General features: G+C 56.0%; 1 protein-coding gene across 1 annotated transcript; it reads right to left on the bottom strand.

Moving 5' to 3' along the window:
- Positions 1 to 6,776: 6,776 nt before the first annotated feature.
- Positions 6,777 to 26,302, bottom strand: MAP2K3 (mitogen-activated protein kinase kinase 3). The gene is made up of 13 exons (XM_059826237.1): positions 26,275 to 26,302; positions 21,048 to 21,080; positions 20,560 to 20,629; positions 18,604 to 18,652; positions 15,573 to 15,686; positions 14,968 to 15,087; positions 14,507 to 14,623; positions 14,295 to 14,346; positions 13,356 to 13,483; positions 12,642 to 12,719; positions 10,312 to 10,451; positions 9,455 to 9,500; positions 6,777 to 8,990 (listed from the first exon to the last, which is right to left on the bottom strand). Exons 1-13 carry the CDS (start codon positions 26,288 to 26,290, stop codon positions 8,907 to 8,909), a joined length of 1,047 nt encoding a protein of 348 aa, XP_059682220.1. The 5' UTR covers positions 26,291 to 26,302; the 3' UTR covers positions 6,777 to 8,906.
- Positions 26,303 to 26,355: the final 53 nt, after the last annotated feature.

Raw genomic sequence — 26,355 nt, 5'->3', positions numbered from 1 at the left:
TTTCTGGAAGAAAACATAACAAAGCTGCAGAGTCCGTGCCAGGGAACGGCCCTGAGCCATGGCGAGGCTGGGGACACGGGGGTGGCAGGGATGCCCCAGGAGCCCTGCGAGGTGCCAGTGCTGGATTTGGACCCAGCAGTGCTGCAGCCGGCTCCTGACGTGCTTCCTCTGAACGAGCGCGTGCATGACTGGAAGGAGGAATGAGAAATAGCTGACCCTAGACGGACACATCATGGGTCCCAGGGGGCAAACTGAGCTCAAGGCACAATCCCAGCCCCAGCTTCCCCAATCACCTGCATCTTTCTGCCCTGCTCCAGAGCAGAAGCTGGGCAAACCCAAAATGACTGGTTTTGAGCCAAGTGCCCTCTCCATGGGGTGCTGGTGCTCCAGCCGTTTGCATCCCCGCAGGGATGGACTCCGTGGTGCATAGGATGTGGAGGGACTGGGTGCTCGGTTCCCACTCACACCTCGGATGATTTCAGCCCTCCCGTGGTCTGGCAAGGGTGGTCATAGTAGCCAGCTCCGCCTCGAGATGCCTGGAGAAGCGAGGTGGGACGGAGACAACGCCAGTGGCCCCCCAGCTCTGCGTGAGCCCCGTCCTGTCCCCATGCTGTCCCCCGTCCTGTCCCCATGCTGTCCCCCGTCCTGTCCCTGCGTGGCCGGCAATCAGGTTATCAGCTTGCAACACACCCGAGCACGCAGCAAAGAGGCAACAGCTGCTTCCCGCTGGCCCAGATCGAGGATTTTAATTAAGGAGAAGATTTGGGGGAATAAAGGGGAAGATCCCTCCCAGAGCTGTAATTAAAGAAACTCAGGGCGAGGCAGGATGACGAGAAAGGACACGTCCTGCTGCTGATGGAGCTCAGCTCAGGAGGGTGGTGCAAGGGGAGTGCAGACCCCCAGCATGGCCCCGTGGTGCTGGCGCAGCCCCCTCCCCGAGGTGAGGTATCCCCCCACACGCAGGTTGCGGAGGCTGCTCTGCACCCACAAAAACAATCTTCGCTGAGGTCTCCCAGACCTCTGGCAAGATTCACCAACCGCAGAGCGAGCAGGCACTCCAGCCTACTTAAAAATACATCAAACCCAAATTCCTGTCAATTTGGCTCCGAGTTACGGAAAAGGTTTGCCAGGCTGGTGAAGCAGGAGGGTCCTCAGGGGATTCGATCCCAGCCCCGACTCACCCCCTCTGAGCCGAAAGGGGCCAGGTCAGAGCCCAGCGTGGCCTTTGGGAGGTGGCTGCCACCACTGCCAGGACCTGCAGAGCACTTCTGAGCTGTTTGGAGAGGTGCTGCGGTCCGGGACATGCTGCTCCACAGCGGCACAGCTCGCCATTCGGCATGCGCCGGCACTCCGGGAAAAGCCCTGGTTCCATATGGTGCGGCTGAGAGCAGCATCGCCAGCCAGGACGGGTGACCAAGGGCACCAGACCTCCCGCCCTGTCTCCGGTGGGATGGGGGTGCCTGGCTGGGGAGGGTCCGAGAGCTGCGCCGGTTCCCGGTGTCTCTCCATCAGCTGCTGAGCTGGGCACAACCCGTGCCACCAGCCCGCTCAGAACTGCTGCTGGAAACAGGCGATTTTCCCACTTTATTTAGGTCTTGGTGTGTCTCATCAGCCCTGGAGGAGTAGCTCAACCCTGTGGGTAATGTCTGCTCCCCAAAACCCCTTTGTCCTGGGGGGAGAGGCTGCGTGGCCCCCTCCAACACTCTGAAATCCTCCGGACTTCAGCGAGAAGGCACAAAGCCAGCCCCAGACAGGGCGGCAGTGTCCGTCCTGGCCCCCGTCTGCTGCTTAGGGGGGTCTGTCTGTCTCTGTCTGTCTCTGCTCTGTCTCCAGCCCCGGAGCTGTGCATGGGTCAGACTTTGGAGAAGGCTTTCCTAGCCCAGGCAATCCTAAACCTGCTCAGGAGACTCCCTACTCCCATCACAACATGGGTCCACGGGGACAGTCCCTGCTGGCCACCAGAGAGCAGAAAAAGCCAACGGTCTTCACAAAGCCCTGATGCTGCACATCCCTGCATGGCTGTTGGGTGCAAACCAGCCCCTTTCCCAGCCCCATGCCTGCTCCCTCGCAGCACCTTGAAAACCCCTTTCCTCTAGTCCCTTTTAACCCGAGCTTCTGCTTCTCTTCTTTAATAGACGGGAAAGGGAAGAGCACAGCCACCCAGCCAGCAGCGAGCCAGGTACTTGCCACAAAAAGCATCTCTGGCACCAGATGCCGACTGTCCGCAGAGGTGGGGGCTCAGCACAAGGCAGCGAGCAGGGCGGGGAGCTGGGGTGAGACTCTGATAGTGGGAAGACCCCATGAAACGTCTTTCCAAACAAGAGCCAACCCTTCGTTAGTGGTGATGACCACAGGAGCCAGGTTGGGACCCCAGTCCCAGGACCCAGAAGAGCTGCAGGAACTAGGGTCACATCCTTGGATGTGTGCGTAGACGTGGCTGTGCCCAGGGCTGCGGGTCCCCATCACATTAGGGGCCAGGAAATGAGGTTTTGAGGAGAAAGGTGTAGCAACGGTCCCTTGTAGGGGGGAAGAGCCCCCGGCTGAGGCATGGAGCAAAGCAACAGGCCCTGGCACGTGATAGCCACAGAATAAGTCTCCAAAAAAACCCAACAGCCCTAAAAAAACCCATGGTGTGGGAAGACAACCTGGAGGTACCGCTCCCTGAGCAGCACTGCTGCCACCCTGACACCTCGCGCTGGCAGAGCCCTAGGAGCCACCAGCACCTCTCCGTCCTCCTGGCTTACCCCAGGATCCCAAAATTGCACCCAACAACGTTGCCCATCGCTCCAGCCCGGCTTTGCCAGGTCGCTCGCTGTCCCCGGAGCTGCGCAGCGCCAGCCTGTATTGATCCAGGTGAGGCAGCGCTGGATTTGCACAGCAGCTGCTGCGTATTTACACAGCGATTACAAGCCCTGGGAGGGGGGAGGCAAAGAGCATCCCTGGGGCTCCCATTCCCAGCGTTGGGGGCAGCTGCACACCACCTAAATGCCTCCTGCCACCAGCAAGAGCTCACCAGGCATGGCTGCCACTGCACGGTCACGTCCTGGGGTACCCTCAAGCTCATTCAATAGCTTCTCGTTGCCGACACTGAACGGGACCTGTCGCAGGCGGTGATATTCTGCAGGGCCTTTGCAGAGGGTCAAGATGACCTGGGAAATAATTAAGTGCCTCACTGAGCCAGAGCGGCGATGCTCGGAGAAGCCATGCACGCAATGCATGCTTCACGGCATTCAGGGCAGCTTCAGACCCAAGCTGGAGCTTTTGCCTGAAACCTTGGATTTTATTTATGAAATCTCACCTTCCATAAGAAGAAAAGAGCGTATCACTCTAGAAGAGACGCGAGCGGCCCTGAGCAGGGAATGACACCGAGGAAAACACAGCCGATATCAAGGTAACTGCTTTGGTTCATCGAGGTTCCTGTCTCCTCCACTCCGAGCTGCTCCGAGATGTAAATCAAGTGCAAAAGCCACCCTGGCTCGCCAGGCTTCTCCGCAGCCCTCTGCCCACGTGCCTGCAGCACTCGCCGCCGCTCCCGGCGTCTGGAAATAAACAGCCTGTTCCAGCACCGCTTGGTATTTCGAGAAAGGTTAACGCAGCATGTGAGGGGCCAGAGCCACCACTCACGGGGGCTGGAAAGCCTCCGGGCAAACCTGCCAGAGGATGGGGGCTCCCTCTGTAGGAGGTGACCTCCTTGGCCCCCCCAAAGCATTTGCTTCAAGCTTTGGTATTTCCAGGCTTTGCGCTGCTAGGGCTTCCTTCTCCCACCCGCACGTTTCCCCACCAGCATTCCAACCTCTGAAAAATCAACAGGAATTTCAAGCCAGGAGGTCTGCATTCGCTCGGCAAGCCGGGAGTTTTCCCCCTGCTTTGGGGCTCCTGCTGAAGGCAGCAGAAAATCACCCCAGTTTTCCAGCACCCCATCAATGGGGAGTTGCCGTTGGCCCTGGTGCAAGTCCCAGGGGAATGCAGCAGCAAAGCAGCTGCACGTGGACCGCTCCCATGGCTCGCTCCATAAATACGCACACACTGGGGCTGGATTTGCAAACCAGGCTGCTAGGATGGATGGAAAAGGCTTGGAGATGCTTACCCAAGCCAATGGTGAAAACAGAGCAAAGCTTAGAAACTCATACCCAGGGATGACCAATTATCAGGGATAAAGGGGAGGGCACCAAAGCACTTGGATACCCATGGTTAAACCAGCGCTTGGGCTCTCCTCGCCCCAAAACAAGCCGCCTACCCTTCTGTTTGGAGGGAAGAGCTGGGAGACACCCACAGCAGCTCACCCTGCGCAGCAGAGACCTTCTGCACCCGAGCGCACCTCGCTTAACCCCTTCCCTCTCTGATGGGCTGCACTGGTCCCTCCAGGTGCCAGCTGGAATGATTTGAAAGCCTCTGGCTGGGCCTGGAAATGCTGATCCCTATTCCTGAGGTCTCATTGGTATTCTGCAGCTTCAGCTCATTAGCACTTAGGTGCTACAAGAGCGGGAGCGTTGGAAGTTTCTGGGCGAGACAGCTATTAGGGGAGGATTGAACACATCTCGCACAAACCAACGGCCTGCGTGAACCCTCTAATTTATGCGATCAATCTAGAAGGTGCCCACAGGCCACCTGAACCAAAAAAAACCCGCCCTAGATACAGTCTCAGCCACCTTCAGAAAAAGAAGAAAAATTAAGCAAAATAAATAACCCGCAGCCCCAGAAAATTGGCTGCATCGTCACACACCCTGCTAATGCTATCAGCCAGCCCTCCTCCGCAAAGCGCTCTTCAGGAACGGCGTGAGCTCCAGCTCAGCAGCTCCTGGAGAGACCCGCCAGCCCAGCAAAGGGCCAGTATGACCAGTGCAAACACCCACTCTGTACTGGGAGAGCGCGTTTGGGGGTCTGCCCTCTTGGAGAGACCGTGCTCCCAGCACATGCTGCTCAGCAAAAGGGCAGGGAAAGCTGCTGGTACTTAAATTCAGGAGGGCTGAGCTGCTGCAGCCCCGACAGTCCCGATGGCCTCTCCCTGCGTTGGATGTGCTGAGTTTTCCCTTCTCTGCAGCGAGGGCTGTGTCCTCCTCGCCCAGATTTGGGTACTGCCTGTTTCCACCTCGTGATAGACCCACGGGGAAGTCACCTGGCAGAAATAACCTCTTTTCGCCTGTATTTGAGACAAATGGGGGGGAAAAAACCCACCATTTCTCCTAACAAGGGAACACAAAGTGATGAATTTTCCGCTTCTCCTGGAGTTCTTTCCTCGGAGGCACTGATGCATTGGTAATGGGTCTCGATGTAGCTGTTAAGGCGGTAGTTGAAACGGAGAGCCCTCCAGCCCGGCCCCGGCCCCGCGGCAGGTCGGGGCCCCCCCGGGCGCCCTCCCCACGCCACGCGGGGGGGTCCCCGCGGTCCCTCCTCACCCACAGCATCGCTGCCCCCCCCCCCGGGCCCACCGCCGGGCTGAGCATCGCCACCCGCTTCCCGGTGCTTGAGGGACCCGGTGTTCCCTTCCCGATCCTGCCTGGCGGGGGGCAGACAGGGGAAAGATCTGGGGATGGAGCCATTCCCCTTCTCCCTGCCCCATTGCATGGGGGGGGTGAAATAACACCGCCCCCCCGCACCTAAACCGCCGCCCTGCGGACGATGCCCAGGCGGCGGCGGAGCCCCCGGCCCTAATCCCGGCCCCGGGGGACGGCTGGGGGGGTGCTCGGGCGGGGGGTGCTCGGGCGGGGGGGGTGCGCGGGGAGGGGGCGAACGCCGCCGGGTCCCACCGCCGCCCGTAGGCGCATCCCCGCGGGGCCGGTGCCGCGCGCTGCCTCCCCCTCGCGGCCGCGGGCAGCCCCTGCCGCCCCCCGGGCCCCCCCCGGGGCGAGCACCCCGCTGCCCTCCGAACCCAGACCCCGGCACCCCACCACCACCCTCCCCGGGGGGAAGCAGCGCCCTGGGTGCCCCCTGGCAGCGCTCCCGGGGCGGGGGGGGGGCGCTCCGGGGGTCCCCACTCGTACAACACCCCCGGATCGGGACCAGCGTTACCCCACGGGACGAGGAGAAAGCACCCTGATGGCAGGACCCCTCCCGAGCTGCCGCTCACCCACCCCTGGTGTGCTCAGGGGCCTGACCAGACCAACGCCGATGCTCAAACAGCAACAAGAGGCGACAAGAAGCGGGTTTGGGGGTGAATTTTATTGAAAACAATGAGTGGGGTTAAGGGGTACAGACCGTTCTCAAAAAGACAAGGTTAGAAGGGCTTCCGCCGCGAGTCAAAAATCCTCGTCCACCTCAAAGCCAAGCTGGTTCCCCCCACGGCTGCCGTTCCCCGCTGCCATGGCGGAGGGGACGCAGCGGGACGGGAAAGCGGTGGATGTGGAGAGGGACAGGTAAGGCCCCCGTGGAATGAAGCAGAGCAGATGGCGCACGGAGGGCTTGCGTTTGCCTCTTGGGCAAAGCCTTGCTTCATCCACAGGGTCCCAAGCCCAGCCCAGAGGCATCGCCCCAGTGTTTGAAAGAGCAGATGCTCCCTTTCCCCAAAATACAGGAACTGGGACTTTCTCCAGGAGAAATGAAGCCAAAAAAATCCAATACCATGCAAAAAAAATCACCATTCCCCAAAGCACCAAAAAAGGGTGAGATAAAGGAAGGGGAAAGGGGTCAAAACAAGGAGAGAAGGGAAAAAACAAAAGCTTAACATCAAAACAAAAAACAATCCAAAGTAACCATGAAAAAAAAAATTACAATTGTACATCTCAGCTGCAAAGCTGTCAGACCAGGCGGGTAAGGGTGCGGGTAAGGGTGCGGGTGCTCTCGGAGAGCGTTGGGTGGTTTGCAGAGCGGGACGGGGAAGGAGACGTGGAGGACATCAACCACTTTCTTACTTTATATAAAGAGGTGGGGTGGGGGTCAGGGTCGACCCAAAGCTGAACAGGGTTTGTCCAGCTCAGCCCGGGCTGGTTCCCTCGGCGTTCGTCGTGGCAGGGAAGGGGATCAGAGCGGTGACGGGGGAAAAGCGCTGCTGTGCGATGCCCCAGCACAGGGACATGAAGGACTGAAAACCATTTGCCCCGAAGCAGCTTTCCCCGGGAGCAGCTCGCAGGAATAGATGGTGTCAAGCAGCCCTGTTCCCAGGCAGAGGGGCCCCAGCGCCGCTTCGAACCCCGAGCTGCAGGGGTGGGGAGCAATGAATTTAAGGGGACCTCATTCTTCATTGGGTGGGGGACCCTGAACGCTGGAAATGCACCCTGAAATCCAGACCTCCAGGGCATGAATTTCAGGGAAAACTTTTTTAAAAGATTCAGTTAAAAAATAGATGCATTTCTTTTTTAAAAAAAAAAAAAAAGTCTTAGGCCAGGGTGTCTTCTAGTGACCCCTTCCCCACCACCCCAAATTTAGCCAGAAAAATGCTAGCCATTTCACCAAATCTGCTGGCCACAAAGACATTCACACATTCATCATTGATTTAAAAATATAATATATATATATTGCGCACACACATACACACACACAAATATATATTAGAAAAGAAAAAAAAAATCCCTCTGAAAACTCAGTCTATTAAAAAACCCAACAAAATCCACAGCCGGTGCGTTTATCCCGTGATCATATACAGTAGAAGACAGAAATCCCTTTTGCTCCCGTAGCTCCTTGCAGAGTGCTCAGGCTGGGAGAGTGGGGAAACACATCAGGTTTTCACAGTGGATTTGTTAGCGGAGAAGGAACTGCTCCTCCCTCCTCCCACACAGAAGGGCTTTAATTTATAGCAAGTTAGATTAAATCTAGGAAACATGTTACAAAGTCCATTATATATAGATATAAAATGTACAACTGTCGGCAGCCCCCGTGCGAGTCACTGGGGTTTCGAGCTCGGCTGACACCTCGGCGGGCAGCTGGAGGGTTCGAAGGCAGTTTAGGACACGAGGGGTGCAAGTACGGCCTCCGAAACGAGCAGGTGTCACAGTGCGAGGTCTTACAGGAGCTCCAGGTTGGAAGGGAGATGGAGCAACACCTTCTCCAGGAGCCAGGGAAGGCGGAGGCAGGGGCTGCGAAGAAAGGCGGTAGATGCCCGGAGGAGGGATGCGTCCTGCCAGCCCAGGGCTGGAGGGGGAGAGGCAGCGCCCGGGGACCTGCTTGTCTCTCCATCACCTTGTGCCCGTGCAAGGAAGGGAGCACTGTGTGCTGGATGAAGTCCCGCAGGCAGGCGTGGGGAGAGCGTGGGTCGCAGCTTGCGTCAAGGTGGGCTCATTGAAAAATGCCTTTTTTTTTTCCCCCAAGGGAGCAGCGTATCGACTGAAGGAGGGGGATGCCCGGTCTGGTGCTGCCTCGAAGGGTCATTAAGTTGTCGACTGAGCCAGGCGTTAAAACAGCCTCTGGTGTGAACAGCAGCATGCCCAGGGAGCCCCGCAGCCCCCTAAAAAGCTGCATAGGCTCCTGGGGGCAGAGAACCAGGCACAAAGGGAAGGCGAGCGAGACCAGGCTCCGGGGAGGGGGCTTTGGGCAGGCAGGGGAGAAGACTGGGGCAAGCGCAGCAGCATTTTTTTCTCTCTGCCTTTCCCAGGCAGCAAAGAAACATAAATCCTCTGCGCTGTGCACCAGGCTGCTGGGGAGGAGAGATGCCCTCTGGCACCCTCTGCCCTGGCCCCGCTCAGGTACCGCGGGCACAGTCCTCTCCCTGGGAGGGATATGCTGGCATCAGCAGTGAATGTCTGAGCCTTCGGCCTCCGTGGCTTAGTTGGAGAGGTGCTGGCTTCAAAAGGCTCAGCCTGGGGGATTTCGTTGACAGGGCAAAGAGAAAAGAGATTGCGAGGTCGGATGGGGCCAGAGATGCCCACAGGTTGGGGAAGTGCGATTTGTGCAAACCACCATTAACTTGAGTCCTCATTCGCTCTTCTGCGGGGAAGCCAGGACGGAGGGGACTGCACGAAGCCGTGGGGTTTGAGTTAGGAGTCTTCCCCGAGGATCTCTGTCACGAAGGAGGCCATGTCAGTCTCTTTGGTGTCGTGCAAGGTAAAGAAAGGGTGTTCCTGCCAACAAGACCAAAAGACAACATCAGCTGACATCCAAGGACAGACAAGCCCAAGAGCAGTCCCTGGGGGATGTTGCGCAGCTGGCGAGGTGCTGGGGGAAGAGGTGGACACCAATCTCCTCCCCAGGCTCCCACAGATGGCATCCTTTAGATGAAAAATTAACTAGCACGTTCAGGTTTGGCGTTTCTAGGTTCAACCCCAGCGGGACAGCCCACCTTAGCAGCTGTACTACCATCTAAACTCACCAAGAGCAGAGGGGGAAAAGACCTAGAAACCCTGACCTTAACACCCATTAAATCAGCACAGCCTTCCACCTTAGACACACTACACCCATCCCGCTCTGTGCCTGAAAAAATCAGCCACACGTCCTGTTGACCCATTTTCCTAGGACCTGCTGGACCATTCATTTGGCTTTTGAAACGTGTTGTGATAAAGACCAGCAGAAATGGCTTCGCACTTACCATAAGTTCTAAATAGTTCATTCGCTCAGCAGGGTTCTTCCTTAAGCTGGAAGACAAAAAAAAGGGAGAGAAAGGCTGTAGGATTTTTTTTTTTTTTTTTTTTTTGCTGTATGTGGTCTATCACAAGGGATTTCCCCCTCCCAACCAACATGACACCCTTCTCATGGGCAGCACCCATTCCTCTCCCTCCTTGGCCAAGCAGGTTTGAACCACCAGCAAAGCGGCCAGGCAGGTAACTGGGAAGGGCCAACTCATGGTGTTTTGCCACAAAAAGCACAAGCCAAGCAGCTCGCTGCAGTCTGCCCCACGCAACCTCGCTTGTCTGCACAGACCAGAACAAGCGGGGAGGAGAGGAGGTGGTTTCCCACCATCTGTAGGGCAGGCAGATCATCTCAAGGCTCGTTCGAGCCTCGCCTCGGTGGGCTCACCCCTGCGTGGCGGCTCCAAGCAGTACACAGGGAGGAGAGGGACACCCCAAGGTGAGCAGCTACTGTATGTAGTACCCACAAAACCACAAATCAGCTTTCACCCAGAGGCACCCAGATGCTGCCAGGGGTTCGTTCTCGTTTCGTTGCCGCTTTGCCAGAAACCACCAAAATTTCAGCAGCAACGACAGCAAAAGGGGAAGAGAAACCTCTGTGCCTTCCAACCAGCCCGGGTGAGTCAGGCTGAGAGCAAAACCAGTTTGGGCAGCGCTTCCTGCCGTGGCCGAGCACCAGCTTCGGTACAGCAAGGTGGTGAGAAATGGGCTCTGAAAGGATGACAAACCCAGCCCCACGCTTTGCTCCAGCCCCCAAGGATCAGGGCTCCTCTTCAGCCAGGCTGGGAGAAGCCAACAGTGACTGCCAGAGACTCACCACTGCGCCGTGAAGTCCACGAACTCCTTGGAGAAGCGATCGGTGGGCAACTGGGGCGAAGGCTCCTCCACCACTTGCTTGAGCTGTTGGAAGGGGGTTCCCCAGGACTCGTATGGGAAGCGAAGAATGGCCAGTTCGATCTGAGGATAGAGACAGGCTGACATGAGACACCAGGACGAGCGCAACCCCATGCAGCCTGCCTACCTCAGCCTCTGCAGCCAGCTCGGATTCAAAATGAAAAAACCTCTTTCCTTACAAACCATTTTCAATTTGGGTCATACCACTTTTTTAAATACAAAGACCCAGAGGCCAAAAATACTTCCTTTTGAGGCTGGCTCAGCATATTAATGCATTTACAGGAAGCCACCAAAGATATGTAAAATGGGATTATTTAAAAAGATAATAATAACAGCACGCCGTTTCTGCACCAGCTTCCGAAGTGCTTTGCTCTCCATAAGCCAAGCTCTGGGCTTCAGACTTGTACTGTATGAGCTAGACACAAAAAAAAGAAAAAATCCACAAACCCCAGAAAACATAAGTGCTAGAACATCACTTAGAAGATCTTTGCCAAACCACCTCCATTACCAGGTCCTTTCTACAAGTCACCTCTGCTCTGTCACCCATTCAAGCAGGAAAAAGCCCATCACAGCTCTCGGGCAGTCGCCTCATGCCAAGGGTCAGCTCCCATCTTGAGACAGGCAGCAGAACCTCCAGACCTGCCTGGCAGGGTGGGACGGGATGGGATGGAACGGGAGGAATGAGAAACCTGAAAGGACGTAGGGCAGAGCCAGGGACCTCTGCCTGCCTCTGGCTCAGGCCTGGGGAGCTCAGCTCCTGCTGCTGGAAGACTGAATGAAGCCACCAGCCCAGAAAGGCCTGGATTAGCCCTGCAACTCAATGGCCTAAAACCGGCCGGTCTGAAATCAATCAAACCCCTTCAGAAATAAAAAAAACAGGAAGCCATCCCAGGAGGAAGACGTTAGAGGGAGTCAGACAGGTCAGGGCTCCGTTCAGCTGCAGGCTGGCAGGCTCTCAGCAAGGTCCCCTCTCCCATCCAGCCTTGGAAAGGTTGAGAGATTTCATCATTCACGCAATCTCCCATCCCACAGCTTCCTGCATCTCGGGAGGAAAGCCGGAGCTGATTACATTTCCAGCCAGCCCGCCCAGCTCTGCTCTGCACTGGCATGGGGACATGGCGGAGAGGGGCTTGGGTTTGGCACTCCGGACAAAACCAACTGGGGAAGAGGGAATATTTGCCAAGAGATCTGTGCAGCGCACGCAAACGCAGGGATGCAGTGCCCAAAACAAGTCACAGGAAAAATTCCTGAAAATAATCTATCCACAGAGAGTCAGTCTCCTGGAAAGCAAGAGACGTTTTCCCAGGCGGCATCCCCTTCGAGCCAACAGCTGGGATTTCCTTTGTCCTCTGGTGCCAGAAGATTTCAGCTGCTTTCTGCAAGATCCGTTTCTTGCAGGAGGTAGATAAACCATCCTGAGCAGCTGCAATTTTGGAACTGAAAGCATTTCCCCTTCCTGTTGCCTGCTCTGAGCTACCCTGCAGGCAGGACTCGCTGCAAACCGTGCACAGCACCCCTCACTGCAGCAGGGCAGGCTAACTCGCCCGAATCCTCCTGCAAGGCTTTGCTAACACGGGAGGGGGGTGCATGCAGGAAGGCTGTGACCCAGCTGCAGCAAACCCTGCTCCACTGACTGCCTCTCATGCACGGCCAGCGCATGGGGAACTGCGGAGCAATTAAAAGCCAGACTCTTGGATGCCCAACTAAGCCCACTGTCATCCAGATATTGCCCCCTGGGAGTCTGCCATTCACACCAACATAGTTGAGAGCTAAATGGAGCTATTTGGAGCTGGCATTGTACACAAGTAGCTCTGGGAAACCAAGCGGAGGGGTACAAGGGAAGCACGTGGGGATAACAGGCCTTTATGTATTCCCCAGGATCCAGCAGGAACATGCAAGAAGGGAGAGAAGGAGCAGAAGATGGATTATCTCCTGGCAAGCTTGCTGGCCAACTCGGCAAGAGCCGCAGCAGTGGTGGCAACGCTGGCTGCACGCCCCGGCTCACAGCTACCTTGCCCCGGGGTGAGGTACCCCTGGGTGCACAGGGCAGCAGCACCACCCTGTGCCCTGGGTAATTCATCTCATGCCCTGAGCTATCACTATCACGCTCAGAATTTAGCCCCGTTTGGTGGGCATCCACCCAGGGGTGAAGCCAACAGAGATCACCGCTCACGGCAGGGTTAGAGCCCCGCCAGTACAGACCCCATCCCAACCCCAGGGCTGCAGGGTGCTGGTCCAAGCCCTCAGTGTTACCATTGTGATCCCCAGACTCCAGACATCCGACTTCACGTTGTAGCCCTTCTGATTCAGCTCAGGGTTTATTCTTTCCGGCTGTAACAGCAAAATGGAAGATATTACAACTCTATCTCATTTTCCCAGTGCAAACCCCACAGAGCAAATCTCTGACTCAAAACCCAGGTTGGGTGGATTCCCCTGGCTCATGTCCCCATGGAGGCAGGCTCTGAGGTTAAATCTAGAGCTCATTGCTCCACACAATCCACAAAAACTCTCCCCTCCAGCCCCTGAGTGAGACTCATACTATCCCTGCAGCACGATCCCTGCCCCAGGAGCACAAGCTACCCACACAGACGCCACAGATGGCATTCATACTGACTTGAGAGGATGAAATTAAATGATCCTGCCAAGAAAAGCCTCAGCATTTTCTAGCCAACAAGGAGCAGCCCTTCCAACCACCACAACCAGCACCAGCCAGTGTTTTACTCTTCTGCAAATGGAAGGTGGCAGAGGAAGAGTCTGCTGTGGGATTAACACATGCAGCAGGGCTTACAGGGAGGGTAATCCCATCCTTGGAGGACTCTGCCGAGTCCAGAAGCCCAGAGCACTCTGAAGTGGTTTCTGTCTCAGGACAGAGGTGAACCGAGACTGATTTCTAAGCAGCAGCCTCTTCGAGTAAAGGCTGAAGGCAGCTGAAGGCTGCCGGCTCCAGCCCCACGCGAGCACACTTACAGCCATGTACGGTTTGCAGCCCGCATCCATGGTCTTCGCAACCGAGTCCACCAAGTAGCCGCTGATCCCAAAATCGCACATTTTCACATGTCCCTCCTTGTTGATCAGCACGTTGGAAGGTTTCACGTCTAAGAGAAAGAACATGAGAGGGCAGACTGGGCCTTTGCAGAGGTATCGCAGAGCCTGAGACAAGACGGGAAACTCCCCACCGACCTGGGAGGGGAGCAGGCAGGCCCTTCCACAAGGAAAGGGAGACAAAACCCCACCAGTCTTATTTCAATAAAAGTTGGTCACAAGTGAAACTATAACCATGCCCCTCCAGGCAGAACCAGCCTCCTCTCTAACAAGGCAGGTCAAAATGCTGAAATAAAATGTTGAGGAGTTAGGATAGATTTATGTGCCCAACACAGCCTTAAAAGCTCAACTCTACCAAGTTCTCAGGACAGCTTGTCTCATGCCCATCATGATCTGTCCACAACTACACAAAGAATTATACCAGGATGAAGAACAGGACCTGACTGTTACAATTCCCATCTGTGATTTGCAAAGTCTCCTTCAGCCCTCACCTTGCTAGAACTACCCAGCCAGGAAGGCTAGGGGATATTTTTCCCCCCCAAGAGCTGCCTTTGATGCATCTCTGTACTCAAAAAGAGCTAGAGATGCCCATAAAAATAGGTAGTGAGGAATTCAGTTATTATAGTCAACCCTTCATCTGGAAAGGAGGATGAGAACAACATCATGCAAGCAGATGCATGAAGGATACATCTCAGGAATAGGCCTTCGGCATCTAGATCTGTCCACCATGGTCCCAAGTACCATTAGACCCACTGTAGGCATCCCGGAGGCACACACCATGCATCTCCTGGGAAGGAGTCCTCACATAACTTATCCGAAGGCTAAATTTCCAGTTACATCACACTAACCCCATCCAGCACCTACCTCTATGGATTACGGACAGTTTACTGTGCAGATGCTCCAGAGCTCGTACAATCTGGGAACAAACACAGCAAAAGAGTATCCGTTAATCACACACAGCACCAGCCTTCCACTGCAAACACAACACCCGTTTCCACACACCGTGGACTTGAACAAAGACCTTCAATGGGCTCAAGGGATGCACAAAACCACGTAAGAACTCAAGAGGCACTCACAGACACAGCCATTTTCCCCAAAATGTCTTCAGGGATGGTTTTCTTCTTCTCCAGTACTTTCTTGTAGAATTTATCTAGGGAGGTGTCCATGAGCTCCATGCAGATCCATACGTCGCCCTGCAGACAGAGAGAAACCAGTTGAGAGGGAATCCCCTAGAAATTCCCAGGAGCTGAAGGGAGAGATGGGGATGGATGGACAAACAGACACTGCCCCTTCCACACTGGGCAAGCCAAGGTCCCTGCCGCGCAGCCGCTGTTGGCCACACCACCAGCACATGGGTTCCGCACTGGACCTGCTCAACGCTGCCTGACGGAGACAAGCCTTTAAGTCACGGCAGCATCTCAAACAGCCCAGCTGGGCTGGAGAAAACAGAGGTGGTTTGGGACAGTTTAGTGCCTTCACCGCAATCGTGGGGGCCCCAGGTGCTGCGCAGCCCACCAGCCGTCCACCAGCGCAGTACCTCGCGGAAGAGGGCTCCGTAGAAGGTGACGGTGTAGAAGCAGTCAACTGTCCTCATGGAGATGTCCAAGTCCATCAATAACCTCTTCTGCTCCTGAGTGTTCACAGTCGCTCTAATCCTCTGAGACAAATACGAAAGAAGAGGGATTTGATGTAGGTGGGATAACACCCTTATCCCTCGGGCTGACTCAGAGGACCTGCGGTTCTGAGGCCAGGGCAAGGGGTTTGGGCTTATTTTGTGGCCATTAGCACCCTGGGAGATGCCCAGATTCCCTCTTCCAGACAGCACCTTAATGAATGACAAAACCTTGGCAAGCTCTTCAGCGGATGCAGGATCAGGCCAGCAGCCTGGACAGGCACCCTGACATCCAAACCCTGCACTATCTAACTGCAGGCACCAAGCCTGGCTGTCAGAGCCTGCTGATCAACCCCACAGTGTCCGGCTGGCAGCAGCACAGACCCTCCAACAGACAAGCCACACCAGGGATACCAGAGGCTGCCAAACCGAGACAAGACTGTCCCCATTTTGCTGCGACCAGTGGAGTTCAGCTCCCTGGGAGCTGCACGTCCTGACCTCCACCTCCCTCAGCAAGCAGCTATCCTCACCTTCACGGCCATGATGGTGCCACTCTGCGCGTGCCGGACTTTCTCCACCACACCGTAGGCCCCACGGCCCAGCTCTGAAATTGCCACCAGGTCATCAGCTTCCACCTCGAAGTTCTTTCAGAAGAGAGACAAAAATCAGACACAGGCATGATTCTCACCAAGGACATCAGCACAGGTCCAACGCTTGCAGCTCGTTCATGCAGAACGCTTCCAAACGATGGTACCTACAGGACCCCACCAACTCCTATACATATCAGAGGCACCACGCTTAGAGAAGATGGGTGTATTTTTTGCTTTGTTGAACCAGAGCCCAAACCCTCTCACCCCATACTCACCAGGGCTCATTTAATTCCCCCTCTGCAGCTAGAGGTGAGGACTTTCATCCTTTAAGCCAGGGCACACTGCCACTGGAAAGGGCACCAGAGGCTGGTGCCTCTCTGCCTGCTCGGGATTACCCACACAAGGGTATTTCTGCGGTTGCTGAACTACTTCCAGGATTTTAACAGCTCCCATGCCAACATGGGCAGCAGGCAGGAGCCTCTGCCACAGCTCCAAATCCCTGTGCGCAGCCAGAGATCCCCCACCTCGCCCCGCATCCCAAGAGATCATCGGTCACAAACACACCTACGTGTCTAGTAACACCTCCGCCTGTGCAAAGCCTCTCTTAGATGGGACGGTGCACACAGCAACCCAGCAACTCAACTCCTAGTTATCGGGGAGTTCAAATGGGTTTTATCTGCTTTTGATACTTTCTCCCACCATCAGAAAGCAGCCAGCGAGGTAAAACACGAGTTAGCACCAACCAAGGAGCTCAGGCGAGTGCAACTACGTTGTCTCGCTTCAAGCTGGAAAAAACCCCATCGCCAGCGCTCAGACAAGCGAGTGCCCCACGCAGCAGGGAGCCAGCGAGCTCCTGCACAACCCACGAACAAGTTTCCCTAAAGACGTGTTACCCTGTAATTGCCTGCTCTGCTGGGCAGGGCACAAACTGTTTGAGTGAGACATGGGCTATTTTTGGACACTGCATTCATCGCTCCTAATAAGTCACAGGCCTTCTTTTAGCCAGGCTTTATCCAGCCTCCAGTTTTCCTCCGGTCTCAGGGAACAAAAATATAATACCAGGATGCCAAATTGCCCCAGCAGCCACAAAGGCAGTGAGGGTGGGAAACATCCACGGCACAGTGCCGGATACCGTGCCTGTGAGCTACGCCCAGAGCGGAGAGGAAACAGCCTTTGGCGTTAAGGAGCCAAGCTGGGAGATGTGGCTGCTGGGCTCCTGGCCAGCAAGCTCCCCTCGGCGCTAGCCACCGCACGGCCAGCAGCGACCAGGTCTGCCAGACCTTCCCGCCAGCCCCGGCTCCGTTTATTTGAGCCAGATGTGGCTGGCAGGCGGCCGACGCAGGGAGCAAGAGAGGGCTGTGCTTGAGCTCAGCACTGAGCTATGCACTGCCCAGCACAGGAAGGCGCTGGCCCTTTCCTGGGCAGGACGGTGGATCCAGAGATGAGGAGAGCAGGGCTAATGGGGACGCATCCAACCCCCTACACCCTGCCACCCCGGGCAGCTGGCAGAGGAGCAGTGCAGGCTCGCAGCTCCTGCAGGGGCCTCCAGGAAGGATCTGGTGGTGCTTTTCAGGACACGTGTTCTGCAGTTGTTCCAGGTTATTGTTTTGGGTTTCGTTTTTTTTTCCTGGCATCTACCCTAAGCCTTCCCCAGAAGCTGGCGGTTCCCAGCACACTCCAGGAACCAGCATCGCCCTGCCCAGCAACAGAGGCAATGCACGGACAGAGCCAGCGCTCCCCTCCCCGGCATCATTCACCCCATGCCCTGGGGGGTTTGAGACAGTAGTGGGGACACAGGGCATCACCTACACGGATCCGATGGACCTGAGGTCATCATTCACCCCCATGGCCCAAAGCTGGCCTCCTGCCCAAGCCCTCTTCCTCCATCCCACATTGTGTCGCTCCAAAAATACCTGGACCAGACCCCTCCTGCAAACACCGGTGCAGGCAGAGCAGGGAATGAAGCGAGTCTAAAGAGCTTTCCCCAAGCTACAGCACTCTCCCGTTGCACACACCATGCCCAGGCTGTTACAGTGAGCATCTCTCCCTGAGCTATTAATACACACCACACAATGGCCAGAAAATGACACAGGCAGCGGGGCTGTTCCCTGGACCCAGCCAAATCTTCCTCTCCTCTCCCATCTGTCCCCTAACCCTAAAACCTTGCACCAAGACCAAGGGTCCAGATCCCATCAGCCGAACCACCTCCCAGCCTGGAAGGTAAGCAGCTAGATATAGGGCTGATCCAATGCATGGTATTTTTAGCTCGTTTGCAAACAGCCTTCTGCAGCCCCAGGAGAGCCCGTAACAAGAGAATGAAATAAAAGAGAGACAGTGGCTATTTCTAGCAATGTTTTTCATGAGGTCACTAGGAAAGGCTTTGGAGAGCCAGAGAGAAGCTTTGTGCCCAGCCTCTCCTGGGCCACGGGCAGTAACACAGCCCTGCGGGTCAGCAGGACAAAGGGGACTTTGTTTGGGGCAGCCAGAGAGTGTGGTGAGGCCACGCTGATTTAGGGCGGATGGGCTGGGTCCGTGCATTCAGAGGTGGCCAGCGGAGCTGTCAGGGACTACTGCGATCTCCCACTGCGGACAAAACTGCACGCCCAGCCTTTGACACCACTTGCCTTGCAGGGATTGCCCGCAGGCAGGAGAGACCAGCCAGCGAGCACACGGGCTCAAAGACGAGCCGTCTTGCAGGCAGGGTGACATGTTCAGCTCCCCAACAGTCACTGCTCTGAATACACGCAGACACCCCATTGCTCCACAGGGGAAAGGTCCTGCTGTGGGATGTCTCATCCCTGCAAAGACGCATCCCATGAGGTTGCACCAGGACGGCACTGTCCTTCTCATGGGGTGCTCTGAAATCTCAAGATCCGAATTGACAGGTTGTCAGGCATGATCCATAAAACTCCCCATACAACAGGCAAACAAAACTGGAAGCAAGTGAGAAATAAAACACATTGACACGTACTTTATCTCCAATGGTAATGAATGCTCTGGAGTCCAAGTTCCTCGGGGGCCTGCAAGAAAAGAGAAAGAGTCAGGAGAAAGCCCAGCTTCATTACCCCAGCCTGGCCAGAGCCAGGTTTCACATTCCTTCGAGCACTTTCAGCCGCTGCTTTCCACTGTGCCTTGTCGTGGGTTCAAACCAGCCCTGTCCAAACACTCACAAATGCTTTAATCATGCCAGTAACACCTCAGCCCACACCTACGAGGCACTCGCTGCACGCAGCCAGCGAGAAGCCCAGAGAGTCAGCTAGGTAAGGCATGCATCAAACCAACAGGCCATGAAACTATCCGTGCTCGGGAGCCCGAGGAACCGAGATCGACGGGATGAGACGTTTCTGTGGCAGAGCAGCTCAGCTGTCATGTTTTGACAGGCAGGTGTTGTAACAGGACAGCCACGTAGCCCGAAACGCACGCCGAGGGAACAACAGGTAATTCCTCACCTGTGAGTCATTTGTTTACACTCGCAGGCCTGTTTCAGGCAGCGTGGCAGGCAGAGCCGGCAGCGCTTCAGTGTCACGCTTCGCACAACACCGCACGGGTGAAAGTCGTCCCTTACGGCTTTTTCCCCCATCATTGCCCACTTCCCATTATGGGCAGCACGGTGCTTTTAGAGACGACACAAATGTTTTGTCCCTCATGCCTCACTTCTCTGCTCTCCCCATCCCCTGGGACCTTCTAAGAGAGATTGCCCAACTGGTTTAGCCTCCCAATTCCCAACAGAGCAATACAGCAACCTCCAGCTTCAAGGAAGTACTTCAGGCTCACAGCAAAAGCCTTGCACTGTGCAAATATTTGCGCTGCAGCTTGAAAAGCACAGAGAAAAGGAGTTGTGGATAGCTTGCACCAGCTTTTACTAAGTGCTCTGGGCGTGCAAGCACCCCGCAAACTCTGGCGTGATGCTTTCTCTAGGGGAAATTCATACACCGATAGGAGCAGAGACAGATGCACCCGTGGGGGAAGGAGGTGGCTGTTGCATGCAGGGCTCGGCATGTGCATGCTACGCTGCATCGCATTAACGGCGGAGTTCCCCTGGCTCCCCCTCCAGCAGATCTGCCCTACCTAACTGGGGTTTTCGGTAGTGATATTTCCTCTTTGGGGATTTCACTGCTTTCCTGGAGCTGGGAGAGTCTCTAGAAAGGGTTTCTGGAGCAAACAAGGCTCAGCAGTTGAGACGCAGCCCAAGGTGTTTTGGAATAGCACCACAGAAGAATAATTTTAGCCGTCTGCTCTTTGTCAAACCAAGTGCCACTACCCTGGGCTCTCCCCCACGGCATAACAAGCATCAGCCGCACGAAGCAAACAGGGCAGAGAGAAATTCCAGTGCCCTGAGATACTGCTGGGCACCAGCCCTCAGCACCAAGCAGCACAACAATATAAGATGTCTGTGTCCTCCTCGCACCAAGGCGAGGAGCTGCAAACAACTCCAACTAGCCCTGACGCTGGTCAGCCTGACAGGTCAGGGGGAGGATGCCCTGCCATGCAGAGCATCTCCCAACCCTCACCCCCCTGCTCCTGCCGTGGTCCAGCTGCCACCACCTCTTCTCTTCCCCTGTGCTAAAAACCTTCCCCTTTTCTTCCCTCGGGCAGATTTGCTCTCTCCACCATGTCTTTGCCCTTTGGCATTGGCACAGCCATGGCAGAAAGACTGAAGAAAGTCTCCCAGCAGTCTCCTAGCCTTTGCCTTTCAGCCATTTCAAATCAAACAGGCACCTCCCAGAAAGAGAGACACACGCTGTGTATGTGTCCGCACGCACGTGTGCATACGTGTGTAATTCCTTCTCATCACCCACAAGCCAGAGCTTAAGAGAAAAAAAACTATGCTGACTCTGTGAAGTCTTCAGGGGCCATTCCCCTTGAGACAGCACCGGATCCAGCTCCAGAGAACCACCGGCTGGCTTTAAGCAGCAGAGACACTTACGTTGTGTTGGCAACAGGCTGTTTGATGGGGACACATGTTATCCTCAGTTCCCGTTTCTTCTTGCTTTTCACTGGAAGAGAAGATGCACATGTGAGCAACCAGCATTCTTCCTTTTCTTCCTTCAAGCATCCTCTTGCCTGCAGCAACCAGGTAGGGGAGGCAGGGCCCAGACCCCCTACACTGTGCAGCTATGCCAAGATGACAAGAAGGTCACAGTGCTCACGACTTGCCCAAAATTTCAGGCAAGAGCCAGAGCACGAGTGGGTCTCCATGTCCCTGTCAGGCACTTGCCTGCAGAAATACCCAGGGGTGCACTGACAGAGACCATTTTCCAAGTCTCGCAGCCAAGCACTGCCTTGCAGTGCTCCTCAGACACCCCAAAAGTGCTGTTTACCCTTCATGGCCATTAACAGTCCCCTCTCTTTGGGGATTTTAATTGCTGATGTTCAGGAGATGGGTTAAAGCTGCAATTTCCACTGGGCACTTACCTGGTTTGTGCGGCTCCAAGGATCCTTTGGAATCTGAAAGGGAGAAGGGAGACACCAGCTCAGCCTTCATGCTCCAGACCCGCCGGGTACCAACCCTGCACCCCTCATGGTCCCACGCACGTCCCAAGGAGAGCCTTCCCAAGGACAGCCTTCCCAAGGAGAGCCTTCCCGGCTGCGCTGCAGGCAGACGGGCTGCCGGAGCCCAGCCCAGCCTGGCCGGATCCCCATTTCTCCAGCCACAAGAGGTCCCCATGCCATTAGCGATGCACAGGGCTCCCGAAAACGCTCCCTGTCCAGCTCCTCCTTGCCCCACAGCCCCCCGGCCCCCACCCAGGCCTTCTTGGGAAGACCCAGACTCATTCTGCAGCGTGGGTCGGATCTGGCAGGGAGGGCGACAGCCATCAAACCTCAAGCAAAACCAAGGAGTTAGTCCCAGCAGGAGAGGGGACACCCCACACACAACGAAGGGAAACCCGGGTACAACCAGACAGGAGCTGGCTATAAAAGCCAGTAGTCAACTGGCCACAAACCCAGGCTTGCAGAGGCTGAGACCCCGCCAGACAAGGCACGACTCCATCAGGAATGACTGGCAAGAAGATGCTCTCTTCCCGCTTCCCCCCAACTCCAAACAGCACTGAGATAACATAACCCGCTGCTGCAGAGGGAAGCGGGGTTCAGGCAGGTCCAACACTTGCAGATGAAACTACAGGGACAAGAGATAACCAGCCCGGGGGGCCAGCGGGCAGCAATGGGCAGAGGAGACCTGCGCAGGGCTGAGAATCAGCTCCCTGCGGTGCCGCGGACCCCAGGCTGCTCACCGAAGCCCCAGCCCTTCCTCCATCAGCAAACAGCTCACACACCCACCCCAGCTCGCTGGGAAAATAAACAGCCCATGAGGGGCTGGGATACAGCTGAGCGCGTCGAAATCCTGATCCCCCCAAGAGAGACAAGGGGGCAGCTGCGCTTTGCAGCTAAAGGCTGCACAGACCTGGAAGATGCATTAAAAAGCACAAACAGCAAGGTGTGCTCCAGGCACGGGGCTGGGAGCAGACAGCTCGGCGTGGCCTTGGACAGCCCTTCAAAACGGCTCCTACCTGCCTGGCTCCTGGGAACAGGCGTACGGACAAAGTCCAGCACTCCGAAGGCTGCCGGGGAAGGGAGGGGAGAGGCGAGGAGCTGGGATTTCAGCAGGAGACGCAGCACCATGCGAGAGCTCCTGCAGCAGCAGCGAGACAGAAGGACGTGTCCAGCACATTCCCAGCACAGACAGCCCCCATCCTCATCCCTGTTCCCCACCAGCTCCAGATGCCTCAACTAAGACAGGTGCCTGAAACCCACTTTTCCAGTCCTGTCCTTCCCCAAATGCAAACCTCGCTGAGGCTGCAGGTGAAAGCTGGTCTGCAAGATACTGCAAAGGTCCCAGCTGCGGGACCAGCAGCATCCCTCCCTGCTGAGAGAATCAGCACGGATCAGTCCATACTCCCATCTTATCTGCCACCTTTCCTGCACCAGAGCCAGCCCATAATGTCTGGGATCAGCACAGTTCCCATGAGCTACGGGAGCAACGTGAACTTCCAGCTCAATGAAACCAGCCAGCGAACCGCTCCACCCGAAACTGATCCCGCTTGGCTAGAAACCATCTCTGGAGACCTGACCGTGTCACAGCAATCGCGGCTTCTAATTCATGAGTCTGCAAAGTTTCCCTTCCCCATCACCCACCCAGCAGGGCTGGGAGGGGGACTATCAATAGCCCAGCATGCCCACTGGTGACACTTTGCAAAATACCTGTTTGAGAGATAACAGGAGCAAATGCAAAACAGAGCCAAAGGAAAGATGCCGTCCGCGGGTTCAGAAATGCCTCCCCTTCCCACACCCAGCCTCTCGCTACTCAGCGTGCCGGGATGACCACAGAACCTAAAAACTGGGGTCCCCAGAGGCCTTCTGCACCCAAGCAAGCTGGGGAGCTCACCGTGGGCACACGTCCCATCCCACCCAGCGGGATGGATTTAGCTCACTGCTGACCTGGAGACTTGTACTGAGTGTTTCTCCCCTGTGACCTGCTCCGAAACACAGACAGCGGTTTTCCACGCAGCACTCCCAAGCAGTTACCAGCCAGACCTCTACATGAAGCCCTGAAATGCCCCCCATCCCGGCTGGTATTTTCCTTAATTTGTTTGCTCTCCCTCTCCCCAATTGCCATAGTAATCCCGCAGCCGGCACAAAGCGCCTTCTGTGCCGCCAGCTCCCCTGGCAGCGCCGGCCGCAGCGCGGTGACTCACGCGGCAGGAGCAGGGTCCACACGCTCCCCGAGCCAGGCGTCCCGCAGGCTGCGGTGTCAGCCCTTCCTTAGCCCTGGCTGCGAGAGCCAGGCCAGAGGGTGTTGGGAGCACCCAGCCCCGGGTTCGGAATCGAAGTGTCGTTCGGTGGAGCCCAAGCTCGCAGGCAGGAGGATTTGCAAGCGTGGGTTAGAGGGGCTGTGAGGGATGGGGAGATTCCCCATTACAAACCCCCCGCACCATACAGGAGAGTCATTTAACGTTTCTGTGCATCAGTCATCCCCCGTGAACTCTGCTATAACGGGGGTCCTGCACATCAGCCCGCTTCCCTGTACCCCCAAACCACTGCCCTTCACTCACTTCCCAGCATTGTACTGCCAGGGTCAGTGACAATCCCCTTCCCACCCTGGCACGCCTAGCCCCAAAACACATTTCCTAGCTCCAGCCTGAAAAAGCACTGATTAAACTGGAGGTATTCTGCCACCACTCCCAGGCTCCGGCTGGGCCACCTACGCTGGTGGAAAACCCAGCTCAGCCCATGCCTGCAGGAATAAAATCAGCCCCGATGCTTCCTTGCAGCCGGGGGAGCCGAGGCAGAGATTGGATTCGCCTGTTACGGCTCTCGCAAAATTTGCCACGAGCTTTCCAGTAACCTGCAGGCTGGTCTGAACTGTTTCTTCTTGCTGCAAGCCTCTTGCAGTGCCAGCACGGGTCTGGCTGGGCAGAGGTTGAGCGGGCAGGCACCACTTCCCCTTGAGCACAGAAAAAAGAAAAAGAAAAAAAGAAAAAAGAACAAGAAGCAGTCTTGCCCTGAAGCTCTGCCCAGCCTGCTCGGGGCAGGCAGAGCCCCGGTGCGGGAGGTGGGGGCACGGCACAGCCTCCCCGCTATCGCACAGCCTCCCCGCTATCGCCCCCCAAGCACCCAGAGGCTGGCGGGCTGCCTCCGAGCCCCAGAGCTGGATGTATCACCCCCCGGGAGGTGACCTCGATCCTGAGCCTCTGCAGCCCCCCAGGGAAAGCCCACGCACTGTTTCGGGGTGAATGAGGGTGGAGAAAGGGGGAGAGAAAAATAAAATGGGAGGAACAAAAAGGCAGTGGGATGGGCATGACAAGACCTTGCAATTCAAGCCCTTCTGTCCCGAGTACATCCCAGGGCAGCATTTGCTTTTAGCCCCCGCAGGCAGCTGCTGTCAGCTCCTTCTCACCAGCGAGGCCTCGGCACTGCCTCTCCCGCGTTTGGGATCCCAGCAGGGTCTGTGCGGGAGGAATTGCTATAACCTGAAGAATGGTTTATGTCACCTGAAAATCCTGGAAACACCCCATTTTCCCAGGGCGCTGGGCTCTTGCAAGAGGTGGCTGCAAGCACAGAGCAACGCAGCTCCCCTGTAGAGATCCCTTCGCGTGGGCAAAAAGGCAGCAGTGGGACAGGGCGATTTGGGGACACATCCCGGTTACCCCTACGAGCCCCAGGGCTCTGCTGCCAGCCCCACGGCTGGGCGCTGCCGGTGCGGTGCTCCGGGCAGCGGAAGGGGCTGCCGGCCGCGGGGGCACACGGCACAGCGCCTTGCACCCGGGCAGGGGAAAATTAGCTGACAGAAGTTCCTGGTGCGGACGAGATTGTAACCCACGTGATGCCGCAGGCACGTAACTGCATCCTTTATGCTAAGAAAGGAACCATTTCCTCCTAAAGAAGAAAAAAAAAAAAAACCCTAACAATTTTTTTCTCATGTTATAATCTCCACCAGCTAAGAACTGACACAGACTTTTCCTGGAACTGCTTAATTCAACATCTGAATCCTCATCTTCCCCACCACCAACTTCAGTCCTATTAAGTTGCACCCCTCCCCGGGAGGTTTATCCTTCCCACTCCACTGGCGTGGGTGGAGAAAAATGAACAGGACAATCTAAAGAACTGTAAATAAAACTATTTGCCTGAGCTGACCTTTGAAATTAAACCTCTGCTGCCTCCCCAGGGCTCTGGTTCCAGCCCCAGGTGAAGTCCTGGGGACGGCTGCGGCACGGGAGGCTGCTTCCAGAGCCACACCGCTTTGTTAGCGCTGGGGAAAATGTTTGGGATGCATCCCGGTTCTCCTCGATCCGAGGAGGAGAGTCGAATGGGGCAGAGGGCTGGAGGGTGGATCCCAGCCCTGCTGAAAAGAAAGAGCTGGAACAAAAAAAGCATCCAAAAAAAAAAAAAAAGAATGAAAGAAATTAGAGGCAGGGTGCAAAGCAGAGAGGGGAATTTGGTTGCTTTGGTCATGAGAGCCAGCTCCTCACAGGCACACTTTGTGCTATTTTCCACCGTTGAGAGTGGAAAAAGCTATCTGTGGAAGTGGAAAAAGGGCTCTCAACCTGCCGAAAGCCGTCACTCATCAGCCCGCCGAGGTGCCGCTGCAGAGAGGGGCTCCTGCGGGTCATCGCCGCCCCACGCTCGCCACTTCTGCAGAAAAAGCGAGCCAGGAGGAGGAAAAAAACCACGCTTCGGAAAAAGCCCCTTGCAGCCCCAAAACAACCTGTCAGCCTGCGCTGAATCAGAGCTCCCGACTGCCGGGGCCGCCGGCGGCACCCGCCCTTCCAATGCAACAGGCTTTTTAGCAGCGAACAACCAGGCAAGAGCTGCTGGAAAACCTGCATCCCAGGAATGCAACCAAAACCGCAGCCAGGAGCTGGCTTTACCCTCTGAATATTTCCCTTTAACCATGCTAGGTTGTTTTCTTTGGTTTTTTTTTTTTTTACAATTAAGATGCCAGGGTTTCAACCCCACACAGAACATGCAAGTTTCCAGTGCTTTAAAAATAGATCCCCAGCTGCAAACACCAATCCCCCGCCCAAGCAAGGAGAAAGAAGCAAAACCGCATGGATTGACCCAAAAAAGTTACACGGCCCCTTTTAGCGCCAGAATCAGCCCTTCACTCTCCTCCACGATGCCTTTTGGAAATTGCAACATCTACCTTGCTTCTTGTCCATGGTTTCCCAGAAATGAAGAACAGCGCCGGCACGCCTGGCAGAAGAGAGGGATGGGGGCGGGCTGG

This window comes from Gavia stellata, chromosome 18, assembly GCF_030936135.1.
Source record: "Gavia stellata isolate bGavSte3 chromosome 18, bGavSte3.hap2, whole genome shotgun sequence".
NCBI classification, from domain to species: domain Eukaryota; kingdom Metazoa; phylum Chordata; class Aves; order Gaviiformes; family Gaviidae; genus Gavia; species Gavia stellata.
The sequence above is the reverse complement of the archived record's forward strand: the minus strand, read 5'-3'. Positions and strand labels throughout refer to the sequence as shown.